The sequence below is a fragment of the Otolemur garnettii genome, unplaced genomic scaffold, assembly GCF_000181295.1.
Source record: "Otolemur garnettii isolate 467f Iridium unplaced genomic scaffold, OtoGar3 scaffold00041, whole genome shotgun sequence".
In the NCBI taxonomy this organism is placed as follows: domain Eukaryota; kingdom Metazoa; phylum Chordata; class Mammalia; order Primates; family Galagidae; genus Otolemur; species Otolemur garnettii.
In genome coordinates this window covers 3,127,159-3,146,799 of record NW_003852436.1, presented here as the reverse complement: position 1 = coordinate 3,146,799, position 19,641 = coordinate 3,127,159, and the positions used below count along the sequence as shown (strand labels likewise).

General features: G+C 38.8%; 1 protein-coding gene and 1 non-coding gene across 2 annotated transcripts in view; both read left to right on the top strand.

Annotated features, from left to right (window-relative positions):
• Positions 1–19,641, top strand: part of INPP4B (inositol polyphosphate-4-phosphatase type II B) — a 394,326-nt gene that overhangs the window by 44,314 nt on the left and 330,371 nt on the right. The window contains exons 4-5 of the mRNA XM_023513461.1: positions 14,754–14,872; positions 17,245–17,361. Of these exons, the coding sequence (XP_023369229.1) occupies positions 14,754–14,872; positions 17,245–17,361 (236 nt within the window). The remainder of the gene's footprint in view (positions 1–14,753; positions 14,873–17,244; positions 17,362–19,641) is intronic.
• Positions 6,696–6,802, top strand: LOC111725457. The gene has a single exon (XR_002773519.1). It is a non-coding gene; the product is annotated as a U6 spliceosomal RNA (small nuclear RNA).

Below are 19,641 nucleotides of genomic sequence, written 5' to 3'. Positions count from 1 at the left end.
ATATATATATATGTGATTTCTTTATTCCTCCAATGTCTTCCATTTCACTTAGAATAAAATCAAACTATCTTAAAGGTCTTAGGAGCAGGCCATTCCCACTTTACCTTGAGATACTTTTCTAGCTCACTCTCTGTCAACAGCATTGGTCTTCCTGCTTCTCAAACAGATGAAACATGAGTCTTTGTATTTAGTGTCTTGGAATGTTTTAGGTCACAGCTCCAATGTTTCCTCACCTGAGAAGCTTTTGTTCTGATCCACCATTCCCCAACACTGTCAATGTTGTGGTCCTATATAGAAGTCTCACTAATTTTCTTTTTTAATTCTCTTCATGTGAGACTATAAGCTCCATAAAACAGGGAGCTTGTTTTCTTCTTCACTGCTGTGAAATTGTCACCTAGACATTTAGACAGTCAATAAATATCCCTGGATGGAATGCATGCATGAATTCCATTGTAACCTCATGACTTTTTTTGTGAAATAAATTGATGTATTAGGATGTTTGGTAATTATTGCCAACACAATTATTAGGAAAAAGTAATCCATTTTAAAATTCCAATGAATGTAATTATTTAACCATCAATATTTCATTGTTTGTAAATTATAGTTTGGAGGGATAGAGTCTTACTGGCCTTAAGAGTTCTTCAATGGAGAACTGATAAAACAAACTAGTCTCAGACTGAGCAGAAGGAGTGGAGTTCTACAACTAAACTATATGCCTGATGATTACCTGGGTAGAATTTGGTGCTCCAAATTCTTCATAAAGTAACTCTGAGATTCCTGTTTTGTGACGACATCAAGCAGCAAGAAATCCTATTGAGAATGTGTTTTCCATCTGGCCTCCTCTCTACACTGCTGTCCGTACAGTCCAAGGCCCTGTGCTCTTGAAAACAGACATGTAGGGCAGCGTCTGTGGCTCAAGGAGTAGGGTGCTGGCCCCATATGCTGGAGGTCATGGGTTCAAACCTGGCCCCAGCCAAAAAAAACCCAGACAGGTATAAATAGTAACAAGAAGAATCACAGGAAATTAAAAATATAGAAATGGAGTGACATCAGATTTGAGCTTAAATCTGCTATGTGTCACCCAAGGGTAGGCAGTGCAAAGGTTTGAGAGCCTGGGCCAGCCTGCCAGCCTGAGAGAGCCTCTGATTCCTGACTCTGCCAGTGGCTGGCTACCCATGTGACTGAAAAATTAATCTTTCCTAGGGTGTTTTGCAAACTACTTGACACAGCATACCTAAAGCACTAAAAATGGTGCTACGTGTAAACATGATCACTTAGTGGTATTATTCTAATTAAAATCTTGGGATAATCCACTATCCTCTTGGAAACTCTGATTTCTTATCTGTAAACTGCAGATAATAATTCCTATTTCAGAGGGTATTTAATCTCATGTATATGAATGTGAGAAGTACATTGTTAGTACAACAAGAATTTAACACATCTTCCCCCTCACACAAATATATGCAGTATGCCCTTATTCTTCAAACACTGACTTTCTAAGAACTACTCTTTCTCACTTGTAAGTTGTTTGATAAGTTGTTTCCATAAACTTACAGCATTGTTAACATTTAAAAAACCCCAGACTCTGTAAGTTAATTTAAAAAGGTTTATTTTGAGACTAATATGTGTGCCCAATGGCCTAAGGGATATAATCTCAAAAGATCCTGAGAAAATGCACCTGGAGCAGCTGGGCAGTTTGGTTTTATACATTCATGGAGATAGAAATTACGGGTAAAATCATAAATCAGTACATGGAATGTATATGTTGGTTTGATTAGAAAAGGCCAGACATCTCCACGTGGGGGCTTATAGGTTAAGGGTGGGTTCAAAGATTCCTTGATTTGTAATTGGTTAAAGAAATAAAGCTTTGTTTAAAGACTTGGAATATTTTAAGTTAAGGAAGTCTATTAATCAGAGACAGGCCACAATATACAGATTCAAATGATCTGTTAAGCACACTGATAGCCTGCAGGTGTGACTTAATCTTCACCTTGCATGGCCTTATGTCTTACTTATAATTTAGTACCTTATTGGTTTTTTTTTTTGCAGTTTTTGGCCAGGGCTGGGTTTGAACCTGCCACCTCTGGCATATGGGGCCAGCACCCTATTCCTTTAAACCACAGGCTCCACCTAGTACCTTATTGTTACAAGAGGTCTATTTTGTCAGTCATATGATCTCTGTTTTAACATTGATGCTGATCAGTTGTAGTATTTAAACTCCAAAAGGGAAGGTAGATAACCAAATCAGACTTCCCTTCCTTCATGAATGGAAAGGTTTTTTCCCAGGGGTCTTTTGGGCCAAGAGAGGGATTGTTCCATTGGCAGGGAGGTTTAGGATTTTATTTTTAGTTCACAAAATGGTGGATTTTGCTCCCAAGAATAATTAGACCCTTTCTGCCATCAAGGTAGCTGAAATTGTTTCCTCCCCTATAGCCTCCTCTGTCTCCCTATTTCTCACATAGAGGATCACTAGTCATCTTCAGCTTCAGGTTATCTGTACAAACTCTTTTTTATTTCCTGTGAGTCAGCTGTCTTATGACTGAAGAATTTTGCTCTCAAATCTCCATTATTCAACATGCATATTGAAATTTTCTTTTGTCTATACAGAATCACACATGTGATTGAAGATTGAAGTGAAATGGGGCATTATCTTCTTCAAGATCTTCAATACTTGTCCTCTCGTAAAGGATGATCTTGATGGAGACCATAAAATGAAAAACTAATTATTCCTCTAGAGACATTTATTTTTCCCATTCTTCCCTTTCCCTCTTATTTCTTAACCTATCTTTTTGTCTATCTTTGATTTAGTATTTTAATCCTATTTGTAAAATATTTGGCATTAAAACAATAGCAATTTTCTAAAAACTATTAGCTTCACAAATAACTAGTAAGCCCAATACATTAGTGGGAAAAAATAATATTACTGAAATAAATTTTCTTTTACCTTCATGGAGTCACCACCATCCCCTAAAATACAAGCTCTTACGTGCTATATGTACAACACAATTCTCAAACATTTTGGTTTGAGAAAGCATGTTCAGGATCTGGTGAAACCCAGAGCATGAGTCAGTATGTTGTATGTGACATCATCCAGGTTGAACAGCTGCTTCCCAGAATGCTTGTAACTTCCTGTCCAAACAAATGGACCTCCCATGCCCTCAGGGAACATTCCAGGCCTCTACTTCCTTTAGTCTTCTTTATACTCCAAAATGGCTGCTATACATCATTTTTTGTCTTCAGTGCACAACCTTGATGAGACACCCTCCCACCCCTCCACCAGCCGTCCACCTTTGGTTTCTGAAGCCCTGATTTTCCTGCCACCCTTTCTGTAACCCATCAGCCACACTGGCCTCAAGTTTGGGTTCAGGGGTAGATCAGGATCATCTCATCCCCAGTACTGGACCCACTAATGGGTGTATAAGATGTATGTCTTGTACAGAAATCCTATTGACTCTCACATCAAGGTAGTTGTTTCAGAAAAATGTTGCCATCTTGGCCCCTGGAGAAAGGGGAGTAAAAGCCTTAATGAAGGTTTTTCCCTCTGTTTTTTTCTTTCTTCCACTTCTCTGATCCTAGTCCTAACACTACACAGCTCCATTAACAGACTTAATATTTCTTTCAGTATTCGAGGGGACCTGTGCCACTTCTTGAAATAACGTTTTCATCCCTTCTTAAGCAGCACATATGTTCTTGCTGAAAAGAGCAGCAGAAAGCTGCAAGCACTGGTTGTTTCCAAAGCGGAACATGGATTTGGAGCACGGGGAGGAAGAGCCAAGTGTGAATGCAGTGCTAGCCCAGCTTGGGGTTTTACTGCACAAAGCATGGGATATCAAAATCAAAAGAAACATGGGCACAGACTTGTTTTTAATTCAATTGCTTGCAAATGTACTCTCAGCCACCTAGGTAATATTCATGGAAATAAGACAAAATAGGATTTTCTAAGGATTGACAGCAGAGAAGCTGAGGGAGTGGGGGATAAGCTTGAGAATGGGAGGCTTCTGGTACTGACAACAGTGATTTGAACCAAATTTGTTCTTTTCATATGCAAATAAGCTGTCTCCTGTACAGCTGGTGTCTTCACTGCTCCTAGTACAGACAACCCAAGAGCATTTCCCTGGAGCACCATTGTTCCAGGCAGAGGTTGCCTTGTTTTTCTTTCCCTCCCAATTCCTCAATGATACTTAAATTGAGATCTGGTACTGGGTGTGAAGTTTATTTTAGTAGCAATAACGTTCCAACTGAAGAAGGGAATTTCATCCTCTCAGCCATTTTTTTTTCTTTTAAGCCGATGTTCTATTTAACACACACAGACATACACATAAAATATGATGACATATTTTAATATTGTTCTGTTTGGGAAAAGGTAACAAATTTTATTTCAGGACTTATTTCCTGAACAAGCCTTTTATACCAGGGAAATCAGTTTAATTTATAAGTGAATCAGTTGTAATGAAATTTAAGAGCAGTGGCGCTCAAATCTCAATATAGCAAGAATTCTAAAGCAATATTTCTATAACTAAATCTCTTAAATTCCCTCTTGCAAATTATTACCTATATTCCTCAATAACTCTGTCATCTGTTTCCTCCCCATGGCATTAGCCTCATCCTTTCCTGGAGTTTTATTTGGATTCTATTGTCAGAGTGTTGAGAGTCTGAAAATTCTCATTACAAAGCTAAATCACCATTGACTATGTAGACAACCAGCCTGAGCAGAATGACATTATTGAAAAAAAGGAACTCAGGCTGCTAAATACTGAGCTGTTGGTCAAATAAAAAAAATAATTTTTATCTTTGAGCCATATACACTGTAATCTACAAATATTGACTAACTGATTAGTAAAAGCTATGAAGATGGAATTCACAGAACCGAGAGGCAGAAATAGGCACATTTTTGTTCTAGACATTAGCTGCCTAAGGTCTCAGGCCAGGGCTGCCTGGCGCATCCTAAGTGTTGAGTAAATTATACTTCCTTCCCCCTGCACCTTCTTTACATGTTTCATGTATTTTCTTAAATGAGAACAACCTTAAAATATGGATGATATCAGCATTTTATGTTGCAGTATAGTAGCAAAATTATCTAGCATTATTTTAATATGCCTAAGGGATTCTTGCATTTGGATTCTTATATTATTTGTTGGTTTGTATGTTCATTCATTTTATTTTATGTTTTGGGTTTAGTAGTTTTTTTTTGTTGTTGTTGTTGTTTTTCTTTTTGAGATAGGGTCTTGCTCTATTGCCTGAGTGTGAGGGCAGTGGCCTCATCACAACTCACTGCAGTCTCAACCCCCCACTGAGCCTCCCAAATAGGTAGGACTAGAGGTGTGACCCTCCAGGCTGAGCTATTATTTCTATTTTTGTGGAGACAGGGTCTCACTACTGTTCCTTAGGTTGATCTTGAACTCTTGGCCTGTAAGTGATTTTCCTCCTTTAGCCTACCAGAGCCCTGGATTACAGACATGAGCCACCATGCTCATATCATTCATTTAGGATGTGTTCATTCTTTAGGTTGATTTCTTATCTTTCAACCTGAACCATTCAATTTCTTTTCTTTTCTTTTCTTTTTTTTTGCCGTTTTTGGCCAGGGCTGGGTTTGAACCCATCACCTCCAACATATGGGGTGGGCGCCCTACTCCTTTGAGCCACAGGCACTGCCCTGAACCATTCAATTTCTTTTTCCCCTTGATCCTATAGAAACCTAAAATTAACACTATCCCTTTAAGTTATGTGATTGTTGTCTTTGATTTTGAATTAGGGATGTTATTTTTTTTTTAATTCTGCCTTAAAAAGACAAAATAAAATAAAAAAAAAAGAAAGGAAAACATTCCAAATTTTCTAATCATTTTTTCACACTAACTTTTATCCATTTGTTCTTATTTTTCCAACAAATATCACTTATCTTGGCAGCTGTGCATGGTTCACACACTCTTTAGGGAAGTGTGTGTTAATTAAAATCTCCCACACAACAGTTAAGGAGAAAATAACACATTTTTGTTTTATTTCTATGAAGACTTCACAAATGGTTAGTTAACTGAGGAGAGAAGCTGTGGTTTGCTAAGAGCCATGTGTTCTTGACCCTGTTGGTCATAAATATTATCTATGAGTGGTGACTCTAATAACCTCATCTTTCAGAATGACAAAACATATTTTAAAGTGGAAATTCAAGAGGGTAGGGAAGAGAACAAACAGGAATAGCATCAAATGAGAAAGGTTATGGAAAGCAGGCCTGTTCAATTGAAAACGAGCTAAAATGAACTGGATGGGCAAGAAGAGACGCCTTCAAGGTTCACAGAGAATATACAATAAACAGGGAAGGATGCATATTAATGGCCAGAAGTCAGTCTATTGTGATCTAGACCCACATTCTCCTAAGAAATAACTGTAAGCAGGTATTTCATAGTGTTCCCAACTACTTAGGCAAGTCTCATTGTGTGGATGTTAGCAGGAGGCAGGAACCCTGTGCATTCTACCATTTTACTACATACAGGCAAATTGTCACAGAACACAGCACACTCAGGCAGAGGCAATATTATCTTCTGAATCTACTCAGGGGATGTGCACTGGAGGGGTTTATATCTAGGTTTCATAAAATTACTGTCTTCTTAAAATTACTGAGGGGAAGAAGAATAAAGAACAGAAAAGCAAAAAGGACTAAAAATACAAAAGTAGAAAAAGTTTTCAACAAGAGGTAAAAGTATATACTCTCTTCAGCAGCACATATACTAAAATTGGAAAGATACAGAGAAGATTAGCATGGCCCCTGTGCAAGGATGACATGCAAATTTGTGAAGCATTCCATATTTTATTGGTGGGACCACACCCACCTATGGTGCATCCTACAAGGGTACATGTGAAATTTGCTAGGTGTAGAATATAAATGTCTTAACACAATAACTAAGAAAATGCCATGAAGGCTGTATTAACCAGTTTGATGAAAATATTTCAGATTGTATATAAAACCAGCATATTGTACCCCATGATTGCATTAATGTACACAGCTATGATTTAATAATAAAAAAAAAGAGGCAAAGGTATGCTTCCATCTAGCAAAGTAACTAGAGGGACTATTAGGGTTTTTTAAGTGTTTCATATATCTTTTAATGTATGATGTAAATTGATGTAATCTAGATATAATCACTGGTATAGAATGGTAACCATGAAACCATATAATGGAGTCCAATAAGTTATTGGACTGGAAACATAACCTAAGTTGGTTTATCAGTTGATTAGTGGAATTCAATTTTCTGGAGCACAGGGAGGAAAGATATATATGTGATAGTTTTGAGAAATCTGAGCAAGCATTAAGAATTTGAGAAGTGAATATTAAACTATACTCTAGGCTGCAGAATCTTATCCACATCCTCAGGGAGGTGGCCGATTCTCACAGCAGTGGTGGTGAGATGAGAATGTGTACTGAGAGAAGCTGCAAGCCAGATGGATGGTTGTTTCTCCAAAGCTCTATCTGTGTGAGGCCACTTTCTGTTTGAGGTTCCCCCGTCCTCCATACACTGGCCTTTTCTGCCCTTAACAGGCATGGATTTATCTTTTGCATTTTCCACATGAAGGGTCTATCTATAGAGGGTACAAGAGGTGAGTTTTCATCAAGAGGCAAAGGTATGCTTCCATCAGGCTATCTTGGGTTCCAACTGTAATACTTAGTTTTAATGCCAAGGAAAAGAAACTTTATTAGCATTCACAGTTTTCCATTTTGATGAAGGGAATGTACAGAGCCAAGAAGCAAGTGAGTCCGTGACCCTCTGGGGCATGTCAGCTGTTAAACTAATGTTCTCTGTGGGCCATCATCCTCTGAACAAAGCAACACTCACCTCCTAGTTAAATCTCCTTAACGGGTGAGTGGACCATTTGTATGGAGCATATCTGCAGGGAGATAGAGAATAAGGCTTTCTTTTTCTATTGCTATCTTCTTATTTGGAAGTGAGAGATGAAATAAACAAGTGGAAGTGTGCATATCTGCTTTCACAGAAAGAGACATATTTATGATGCTTCTGATTTTCAGAATTAATACATGATCTAGTAAAGGTTTTTTTTTTTAATTTTCATTTTTTTCATTTATTTATTTATTTATACTGGGGGCCACAGTCTCACTTTGTGGCCCCTAGTAGAGTTCTGTGGTATCATAGCTCACAGCAACCTCCAACTATTGGGCTTAAGCTATTGTCTTGCCTCAGCCTCCGAAGTAGCTGGGACCACAGGTGTGTGCCACAATGCCTGGCATTTTTTTTTTTTTTTTTTTTTGTAGAGTTAGGAGTTTCATTCTAACTAAGAAAATGCTGTGAAAGCTGTGTTAACTCTGGCTCAGCCTGGTTTCAAACCTCTGAGCTCAGGGCAATCCACCCACCTCAGCTTCCCAGAATGCTAGGATTATAGGTGTGAGCCACCATGCCCAGCCAAGTAAAGGGTTTTTGTTGTTTGTTTGTTTGAGATAGAGTCTTACTATGCCATCACAGCTCACAGTAACCTCCAATTCTTGGGCTTAAGTGATTCTCTTGCCTCCACCTCCCAAGTAGCTGGGACTACAGGCACTGGCCATAATACCTGGCTATCTTGCCTTAGCCTCCCAAGGAGCTGGGACTACAGGCACCAGCCATAACTCCTGGCTTTTTTTGTTGTTGTAGTTGTCATTGCTATTTGGCAGGGCTGGGCTAGGCTGGTTTCAAACCCGCCAGTTCGGGTGTATGTGGCTGGCACCCTAGCCACTGAGCTACAGGCACCAAGCCCCAGTAAAATGTGTATTTAGCTCTATGAAAATGTGTTTTTAAAACGTGTATTTAGCTCTATGAAAACAAGAAGGTACAAACAAAAAATCATATGGATGTATTTAATCGATGCTTTTATTAAAAAAGAATAACAGGCTCTATGCCCAGAGCTCAGTGGTTAGGGCGCCAGCCAAATGCACTCAGGCTGGTGGGTTCAAACTCGGCCAGGGCTTGCTAACAACAATGATTACAATAACAACAACAACAAATAGCCAGGTGTTGTGGTGGGCAGCTGTAATCCCAGATACTTGGGAGGCTGAGGTAAGAGATTGCTTAAGCTCAGGAGTTTGACGTTGCTGTGAGCTGTGATGCCACAGCACTATACGGAGGGCAACATAATGAGACTCTGTCTCAAAAAAAAGGAAAAGGAATAACTTTATACAAAATCAGGACCAGTCTTGAATATCTTGAGCATATAATTAGCATAAAGATATGGGTAGATAAAATCCATTTCCGTGTTAATACAAAGTATAACTATATTCAGATTAGTGTCAATAATAATTTAAAGGGCCTCATGTGCCTAGTATTCTATATATATTACTTCATATAATTCTTTATAGAGAATATCTAAATTCTATTCTTTTACTTCTATTTTATAGATGATGAAATAGAGACTCAAAGAGATTGAGTAATTCATCCAAAGTCATATAACTCTCTAGGCTAGATCTGGGTATTGAATACAGTTTTGTCTTGAATCAAAAAAACATTCTTTTATCCTCTCTATGCTATGCTGTGTGATTTCTTGTCTAAACCTAAATCTCTTTTGGCTAATTTTGAGTAGAATTGCAGAGATGTGGAAATTCTTGTCTCTATAAGCCCCCGCCCCCACCACCCTGTACATACTCACACACTCTCTTGTGGCCACTGCTTTATTCTGGAGGAAAGAAGATAAACTTCATTAGATGCCACTAACACTGAATGGCAAGAATAGATATGAAATAGGGGTGAGGTAAGACAAATGACCTGCCTTCACAGAAGAAAGAGTTCTCAGGGGGAGAGACAGTTGCTGGGGTCGCTATGAATCTGCCCTTCCCCAGAGGGCTCCCGCTCTGCTCTCGGGAAAGCCTGTGGCAGGCATCTGCTTATTCATGCACTCCATACACAATCCAAGGCAGGTATTAAAACTGCTGGAATTTAGGCAGAGCTGCTGAATTCAAAAGCACCTGAACAAACTGTTGTGCTCTACTTCAAATTGATTATTGCTGAAACTGAGCTCTCTGATATGAGTCAAGAGACATTTGTAGGCTTCCTGCCAAAGTTGGCTGGAATGATGGAAGGCTCTATGGATGCAATAGCCTTGATAGGATTTGGAAATGATGGCTAAATGAAACAAAACCAGATATTATATATATATATATACAAAAGTCTATATTTGGGGTAGACAGAATCTTTGACTCAGCAAAAACCCTAAAGAGCTTTGCCCTTTAGCTTCTGGACCCTCAAATATTGGACTAGCTACTGGAGCAGGAGACAACCTGTGCCTTTTTCCTCACAGTTTAGATAATAGCTGTAGGCATCACGACCAGAGGTTGCCAAGTTCCAGCCCTCAGCAAAACTTCTGGCCAAATGTAGTAACAAATGTATTTTGTATGGCTCTTCCAGTATTTGCCTGTTCAGCTGGGATCTTAAGCTTTGAACAAATCCTAAGATCAGGACATAGTGGGCCTTAATTTCTTTCAGCAATGACTTTTGGACAAAGGTCCCCTCTTTTCCTCTATATAGCCCTCCCAGCTATAATGCTAAAAATAAATGGAGTCTCATTATCTCCTGGGAGGGCTAGGCAGGGTAATGGAGACTCCATTTATTTTTAGCATTATGTGTCTACTGAGGATTCCCTTCTAGGAGAGTACGAGCTGCTTGGCTCCTACACACATCTGAGCTGGGGTGTCTGTAGGCATCTCAGACACACCCACTCACAGTAGCAAAGGAACCCTCACGTTGCTAGCTACTACAGCAAAGTTGAGCAGGAAAACAGTCACTCACAGCTCTTTTCTTTTCTTTTTTTTAAATTATTTATTTATTTATTTATTTATTTTTAATTGAATGGTAACTATGTACTTTAATGCACTTCTGGGGTACAGTGTGGGGTTTTCACATGCAATCTGAACTACTTCCATCAAACTGGTCAACACAGCCTTCATGTCATTTTCTCAGTTATTGTTTTAAAATGTTCACATTCTACTCTTAGAAAGATTCACTTGTACCCCTATAAGATAAACCTCAGAAGTGATCCCTCCAATCCCCCTCTCTCCACCCATTAGCTCTTTTATTTTCTAAAGAAGTATTTCAAATTATGAGTTTTTAAAGAATTACTCACAACTTTTTAGTGGCGTGATCATAGTTCACTGTACCTTGAACTCCTGGGCTCAAGTCATCCTCCTGCCTCAGCCTCCCTGATAATTAGGACTACAGACTCTTGTCACTAAGCCAGCATATTTTACATATATATTTAGAGATGGAGTCTCACTCTTTTTCCCAGGCTGGTCCCAAACTCCTAGCTTTGAGTGATTCTCTGTCTCATCTCAGGCTTCCAAGCTGCTAGGATTACAGGCGTGAGCCACCTGGATTTACTCATTACTTTTATCTTGTTATATACCCCCTTTCAGTTAACAATAGTCAGTTTAGTGGACACAAACACATTTGAAGCCCAACCTGTAGACATCATGTGTACTTAAACTCCTCTGGGTTCTGGAAATACATTTAAATAATTCAACCCAGAACAAAGCTAGTAAAAAGGTAGAAATGAAAGCAAATATCTACTAATAAATGATTGATTACAGCGTAGCATTTTTTTTAACTACTTATTTGATTCAAGTGAGTAGAATTCTTAAATAAAAATGCAACAGAAGCAAAATCCTAAAATATTGTGTTCTTTTAGTCTTACGAGTTGAGGAAGTCCATTTATGCAAGCCATTCCTGGGGTACAATTATATTTGAATAATGAGCAGTGGTGAGTGAGTATGGCTAAAAGACTAATAAAATACTTTTTGATTTCTGACAACAAGATTTTTCAGAATTCTCTGAATAATTCCCATGCACATTAGATTTTGTACTGATCAAATTAGTAATATCTTCATGAAGCCATCTGGTCATTCATTACTTAACCACTGTCCCGTGAGACCATTTCAGTATTTATACCGGTAGCTCCATAATCTGTATAGGTTTCACCTTATGAAATGCAGTGGTTTGGTATTTACAAGGAAATATTTAACCTGGTGACAGCTTTGAAGAATATGTCTGATTATGACAAAGTCAATGAAAACAATTTTACCTAATAATAAACCTCCAGATATTGGTAAATGTTGGTATTAATAGTGATAGAGAAATAAGCCAGCAAACTTTTTTTTTGCATGGAAAAGTCTATTTATAAAGAGGTCTAATTTATTCCTCACCGCCACCCTGACAAGTGGGTAGAGAGATGGGAGAGTTGAAATGTCTGAGCGCTGATTTACTCAATCTCACGGATCTAAAAAGCAGGAAATCTGGGACAATACCTCAGGAATTTTGCCTAATCTCAGGGTCTCTCCCTTACATTTTACTGTGTAAGCCCTAGAGCAGCCGTTTTCAACCTGTGGGTTGCCACCCGCAGGAACTGTATTAATGGGCTGCGGCATTAGGAAGGTTGAGAACCACTGCCCTAGAGAATAGCAAGAGCTCTGGGCTGTTAGGAAGAAAAGAAGTAAGGGGATCCCAGGAAGGCACTACTGTTGTTTTCTGTGACTGCGTTTAGGTTGCACAATATAATGAAATATAAAGTGCCAGCATTATTGTTTTTACTTTATCAGCACCAGGGTATTTGCAGTTTGGGTTGGATAAAACACTGCAGTTTGATAGAAATTTCCTCCATTTTTATGGGGAACAAGTCTAAGCGTTTCTTTGATGAAATCAAGAACAGCTGCTCACTTCTGAGAAATAACCGCAGACTACAATCAAGTCTGATAAGAACTCAGAAAAGAAGTAACTTGTTCTGAGCAAAGGTGTCATGAGCTCACAAGATAGAGATGAAGGTGCAGCAAAAAGTGGGCAAAAAGCCTGTGTTGGAAATAGAGTGGCCCTCACTTTAAAATCCAAAGGCAAATATGTGTCACTATCAGTGAATGGAGAGAGAGCTGTTTACTGTGAGCAGACAGCCAAGAGAATAAGCAATAAAATTAAACACCTTTGCAAGACAAGCAGAGGAAATGATCAAAATAACCACCAAAGAACAGTAAAAATCTAAAGCTAGCTTTTTTTTTCCTTCCGGTAAAACGTAGATGTTGTTGAAACTTTGCATCAGTATTTTTTAAACTGTAGCTCTCTTGGGTTGAGCATTGAAAATCAGGCTAGTGGGTCTTCCAAAGGAGTGGTGCATTTGTGCAGGGGAGCAAGTCTGTATGCCAGGGAGAAAGTTAACTAGTGGTAAGGCAAGCTACCAGAGAATTCTAGTCCTGGAAATGTGAGCACTTAATGCTTCCATGTCTCTTGTTCTTTATATATAAAACCAAAATAATAATTCAAAGCACTATTTTAAAGAAAAAAGAGATAATCAACAGAATGCCTTCAAAATAGTGTGGGTTAAATAAACTGTAGCTGTTTTTTGGTCCATGTAGAGTCTCCCAAGCTCTGCTGAATTGCTAGAGGCATGTGGTTTAAATAAGGAAACGTTATAACAAAATGTCGTGCAGGGGGTAACAGAATCCCAACATCTGGCAAGAAGAATAGAAGTAAAGCAGTTAAATAATTTTCCCCGTGTAGCTTAGCAATGTGAACTGGATGAAAACCAGGCTCTTTCCATTCCAAAGCTCTCACTTTTTCTCTCCTTGTACTTTTGTAAGAGCTGATCTGTAAGTGGTTGAAAGGTGATAATTTCATGTACAATCTCTTTTGCGCTCAAGTTTCAGATTTAAGCTGGGTCGCCTTTGTCCCAGTGGATGAAGGCCTGCCAATGGCTGCAGTGCCACAAAATAACTTAAATACACTGGTCATCTCTCCCTTCCTGCTCTGCTTAGAGGAGCTGGGAAGGATGGCAGAGAGCCCTCATGCCCTCTCCACCAAATCCAGGACCTACAGCTATTCACAGTCCCTAGTGCACAGCTCCAGCCTGCAGCAACCCACCAGAGGAATGAACTTGAGTCTTGGGCCACCCCTGGTGAGGGCACTTTGCATCTCAGCAACCCAACTTCAGGGAGTGAAATTACTGTTTCTAATGAGGGGGGCATAGTGAGGATAGAAGATGCTGCAGTTACTGAAAAGGAATATTTTCCTTGGGGAATGATATGTGAGAGGAGAATATATTCAGGTAAATATGGTATGGTGGTGAGTGCCTGTAATATGAGCCTGGAGTCTCAAGGGAAAGTTCTTAACAGTTGTGGCTCCTGGGCAAGATTAACCCATCTCTGCCAGGTTTGGCTTGAATTGCAGTCTTCAGACCAAGGGCTTTTCAATCCCTCCTCTGTTTCCTCCTCCCTTGTTTGTGAGCGGCTGTGGTAGGGTGTCTGCTGCTCCCCCTGCCTTTGTTGGTGTACTTGACTGTGGGAGGCCAGTTCTAATGAACAGAGAGGTAAGGACCACGTGTGCGCTTAGCATTTGAATGAATACAACCAGGGTCAATAAGGGACAGCGTTGGTTTTCCGGACATGGCCCAAATCAGCTTACTTCCTCAAGGAGTGTGAATTAAAGCCTAGGATTTAATAACTAGTAAAATCCCTGAAGTCCCTGAGAGTGTGTGTGCACAGTCACACATTAGAGCTGGGATCTCAGAGCAGTCAAGACATGCCGGGCTCCAAATGTGGTCAGTGGAAATGAACTCTCAATTCAGCTCCGCAGCACGTGACTTCCTATTTCTGCAAGGTACTTCCAAGGGACTTCCTCTGTAAAACCAGCCTGAGTCCCAGGAGATTTCTTTCAGCGCTGTAGCTAAGTTTACTTTCAAGCCGGGACAGACGTTTTCCCTGAGTTGGGTGTTAAAGTTTCTCCTTCTCTTTTCTCTGCCACTGACAGCATGCAAGGACCTTGTGGCTCCTGTTCGTGATCGGAAACTGAATACCCTGGTGCAGATCTCGGTGATCCACCCCACAGAGCAGAGTCTGATAAGATACTCCAGCACCGAAATTGTGGAGGTGAGCTGAGCATGCTGGGTGCCTGCATTATTCTCATTCTCTCTCTCTCTCTGTGTCTCTCTGTCTCTGTCTCTCTCTCTCTCTCTCTCACACACACACACACACACACCCAGACACAGGCTCCCACACTCTTGCTCCCTCCTCCCCGAAAATCTCTGGATTTGAGCAAACAGCTGAAACAAGTTAGTTCGAGGTCTGTTACTAGCCTCTGTCATTAAGGTCAGCAGACCTGAGATAATTAAGCATGCATTGGTAATTCAGTAGAATGAACAAATGGGAGAACTTGTTTCTTTACATAATAAAAAACAAAACAAACAAACAGAACCCTTATTTTTCTCTCAGAGGAAAAAAAGTTCCCATTTTACATCCCCCAATAGAGCATAAAATAGAGAAAAAAGCATACATTTTTAATTACATGAAATACATATTTATTTTGAGAAAAAATGAGAGTTGTGAAATACCCAGAGAAGACCCAGAGCAGTTTTAACATCTTAAGTGGTTTTGCCCTTTTTATTTTTTTCCTGTCTTCTTTAGTCTGTCAGTGGAATCTTTATACTGTCTTTCAAAATATGATGTTTTTCAAGGAAAGGTAGAATTCGAGATACTGTAATGCAAAAGGTGTAAATATTACTCATCAAGGAGAGGCTTCCTATTTACATTGATTGTTACTAATAGAACATTCACAATGTGTCAGGAGGAAACTTGTTATTGTGTTGGATCAGATTCAAAAGAGGAAGTGTTTCCCTTTTGATTATTTTGTTCTAATCACACATTTCACAGCCTGAGTGAATAAGAGATATTTACTTAAACATCTGGGGCTGGAGAAAGTAGACTCTAAACTCCTTAAGATTTGCTTATTTTTCTTGGACTTGGGACCTGCATCTGTTCTGAATGCAGAGTTTCTCCTTAAGAACCTACTTAGCCTGCCCCAGACCTGGCTTACTCACTGTTGACCAGCTGCTTTGATGCAGTGGTGGGGTAAATGATTCAGACTAAACTGGAATCATTTCTGTAATGGGAATGACCCAGATACTGCATATAGCCCTGAGTCTGCCCTTTGGAAACTCTAGGACCCAGAGCTGGTTTTTTTATATGTATATAAATATAAATACGGAGAGAGAGCAAAGCATGCCACTAATACTGTAGTTGAATGAACAAAAATGTTACTCATGTAAAGACACCTTGACTACAATTGTAAAATTATTCATTTCTTATTAAAAACCCACGTGTTAGTCTTTTTATTTTTAAATGTTGCTAACATTATTTGCTTATTTGTTGAGTTTTCCTTTTTCACCCCTTTTTATTGTGATAATATGCACATAAAATTTATTATCTTAACTATCAGAAATTGTTTGACAACTTTCAGAATTTTATATTTAAACATGTTTTGCTATTTTGGGTAGTTTTATTCACTGCCTGTTCCCAAGTGTCTGATGCCTTGCTGAGCAAAGGTATTTGTTGAATAAAAGAATGGATTTGTGACTAAATGAGTAAATAACTTAGGCTTTTAGAAACTTTCACTGACAACTGGTTTACAGAACTCTAGCAAACATCCCTGAGATATTGGCTATATATAATATAATAGCTTTGGATATTGACTATGTGTATACATATATATATATATACACACACACATATGGACATATATATACACACTATATATATATACACACGCATATACATGTGTGTACACATGTCTGTATATAATTTAATTTAATGTTGGGTGTCACATCTCTAAAAGTGAATTCTAAGGCATTGAAATATCCTGTGTACTACATCCTGAGCTGGTACTCTTACAGCCCTAGATCTATCATATTTAGAGTTTCTTTCATTAGTTTTCAAATTGATCTGGGGAAAAAAAGTCACAGCTGAACATCTAAAAACAAATGGACATTATCAGAGCACGGCTTTCAACTGGGTCATTATAGAAGGGAAATAAATGGTCAGCATAAGATTATCAAATGGTTCTTTATGAGAAAATAGCTTCATTTTAATTTAATCAGTCAACATCTTAGATTATTTGCATGAATTACTGGTTATGTCTGTTAAATGTATTTTAAAGGAACTGACAGCTGAAGTGAAGGAAGGGATCTGCATGTAATGAATATAAAGCGTTTTTCAAGACTCACTATCAGCAGTTCTGACAACTATGCAGGTCTGTTTACTATCAACAGCCCTATCAGTCGTCTGGGGCCCTGGGCCATGCTGTTGTCCATGAGCAGCATTTGACAATTCAGATCTCTCTTCTAATTGAACTATTTCCTAGCAAAATAGACTGAGACATACTTTCTGCATTCTGATGTGTCCCTTGGATGCTGCTGAGTGCAGTTGCTGCCTTATTGAATCAAAGTTGTCTGCTTGTGCTGTTGCAGGGAACAAGAGACCCCCTGTTTTTGACTGGTGTCACGTTCCCATACGAGTATCCCATCTATGAGGAGACCAAAATAAAACTCACAGTCTATGATGTCAAGGACAAGTCTCATGACACTGTAAGTACTTGTGCTTACTTCTTTCTTGGGGGAAAGAAGGAGTTACGCTTTTCCAAACTATTAGGTTTTGGATGTAACTGGCAGTTTTTCAAAGAGGATATTTGTGCTGTGTTTATGCTTGTCTTATATTTGTAGTTTACTGCTTTTTTTTCCCCTCTCTAAATTCATTTGGCGTAGTGCCGATTTGGTTAGAAGCAAAAGCTTTCAGAACAGATTTTGCTCTTTTTCAGGAAGGCTGACTTGATCTCTTGGTTTACATTTATTGTTGTGTAGTTTTAAGCTGAAAGGGTAATGTTATAGGCAAGGAGGAAATGGAGAAGATTAAATAGTATTTCAAAATTTTGATATTGTGATGATTCTAAAGCAGAGGATTCACAAAGTACTCTACTGTTACAATTTTTTTTTTTTTTTTTTTGCATACTGTATTGAGAGTAACTTTGTATTTTTACTGACTAATTACTGGTCCCAAAGCAAACAGAAAAGGCTATTGGAAGCCCTAGGCAGAAGCTTTAAGTGATCTTTCAACATGAATCTATGCAAAGTCCCAATGGTCTCTTATCCTAAATTCTTCAATCTTCCTATCTGGTCTGAATATTCCTCCAATTGAATCATTTCTCTCTGGTTAGACAGTTAAGTACCCAGCACACTGTCTGTAGAGGATACTCTGAAAATTCTTGTACAGGAGAGAATGCTAACAGGGAAGTTTTGAGAAGAGGGAGGCTGCCCTCCCCTTTAAATCTCTCCTCCTAGCATGAATTTGTGTGTTTTCAAGGCAGGAGCCATGGGAGCGTCAATGGTCAATAGCAAAGCATTAGGCAGTAAACTCTCAGATGGCAGGTGGGCCGGTGGTTTCCAGGAGAGTTCTGGCCGAAGCCAAGGGATTCTGCTGGATCTGAAGAATCACATAGTGTCTTCTATGGGGGAAAATGTAGCTTTCAACTGTGCCCTCACTTAGGCAAAACTCTCACCCACCGTTTGGTCCTGAATTACTAAGATAGTCAATCTTAGGCACAGTTACTGCTTTTTGTTTGTTTTGTTTTTCCTTTTTTAAACCTTCTGCCAGAGAAGAGAAAGAAATGGAGAGAAAGGGGGAAGAATCATAAATTAGGGGGGCAGGAGATATGGTTCAGATAGACCGTAGGAGGGAGTGATACAAATGGAAAACTAATACGCAGAGAAATCATCAGGATGAAAGGGAAAGTGGAAACTGAGGGATTTTCAGGAATCAGCAGGTCAGAGTGTATGGAAGTGGCAGAGTTACAGGACCACTGTGCCATAGAAATGAAAATGTTTCCCCTACACTCTTGGGTTTGGGAAGTATTTAGAAATATCAGAGTTAAAAATATTAAATACCAAAGGTATTTTCGTCCCCTTCATTTAAAATATGCATATATGTTAATGCTCTTGAGATAGACAATTAACTTACTCATTTATTATGCTTTTTGTAGACTTCAGTTCTGGAAACTAATTATTTGGGATCCTATAAAGACTTTCTTTCTTGATCAGAGGTGTTATCACATAAAAGTATTGGATGAACTGGAACCACTGCTGTGAAATAAGACTTGAAGTTTGAACATACTTAAGACATGCAACCAGCTTTCATTTATTGAATGCTGTTAATTAAGGCATAACCTCTTCCTTATAAATAGCTAACAATTAGCTCTGGTGATGGAAGTGTAAATAGAAACACAGTTCATTAATATGCTAACGGTCCCCATGGATGTGTAGTCTTTTATTCTGGGCCCCCTTTCTCTCATTTTTTAAAGTTTTTCTTTGGACTGAGTGGTAGGAGAAGGCAGCAAGTGGTTTAAGGTAGGGCTTTAATTAAAAGCACTTAACTACCTAAATATTTTAAGATCATGATATTTTTAAGAGATAAGAAATGAGATTATAAATATTTATATGTTTTGGAAGATTAATGAATTATGTATGTGTATTAGAAAGTAGTTTAAATATTTGGTCTCTGCAAACTATTGGTCATATTATACTCACCCAGGACAATCACATCTTCTAGACCAGTTGAATACTTAGTCGATTAAGATGTCTTAGTTGCTTCTGTTTTCCTACTGAGCTTTTCAATACTTGGAGTTAACAAGTCAAGTAAATGTGTTAGTTGGCCATTACAGTCATTTGCATAAATATTAGTATTACATATTTTTAAAGAAAAATGATGACCTATTCTCTGTGCCCTTGGTGCACCTATTACCTCACCAACTAGGTGTTCTTACACTCCTCCAAACAACTGTGCCTAAGATTGCATATCTGAGTTACTTTAGCAGA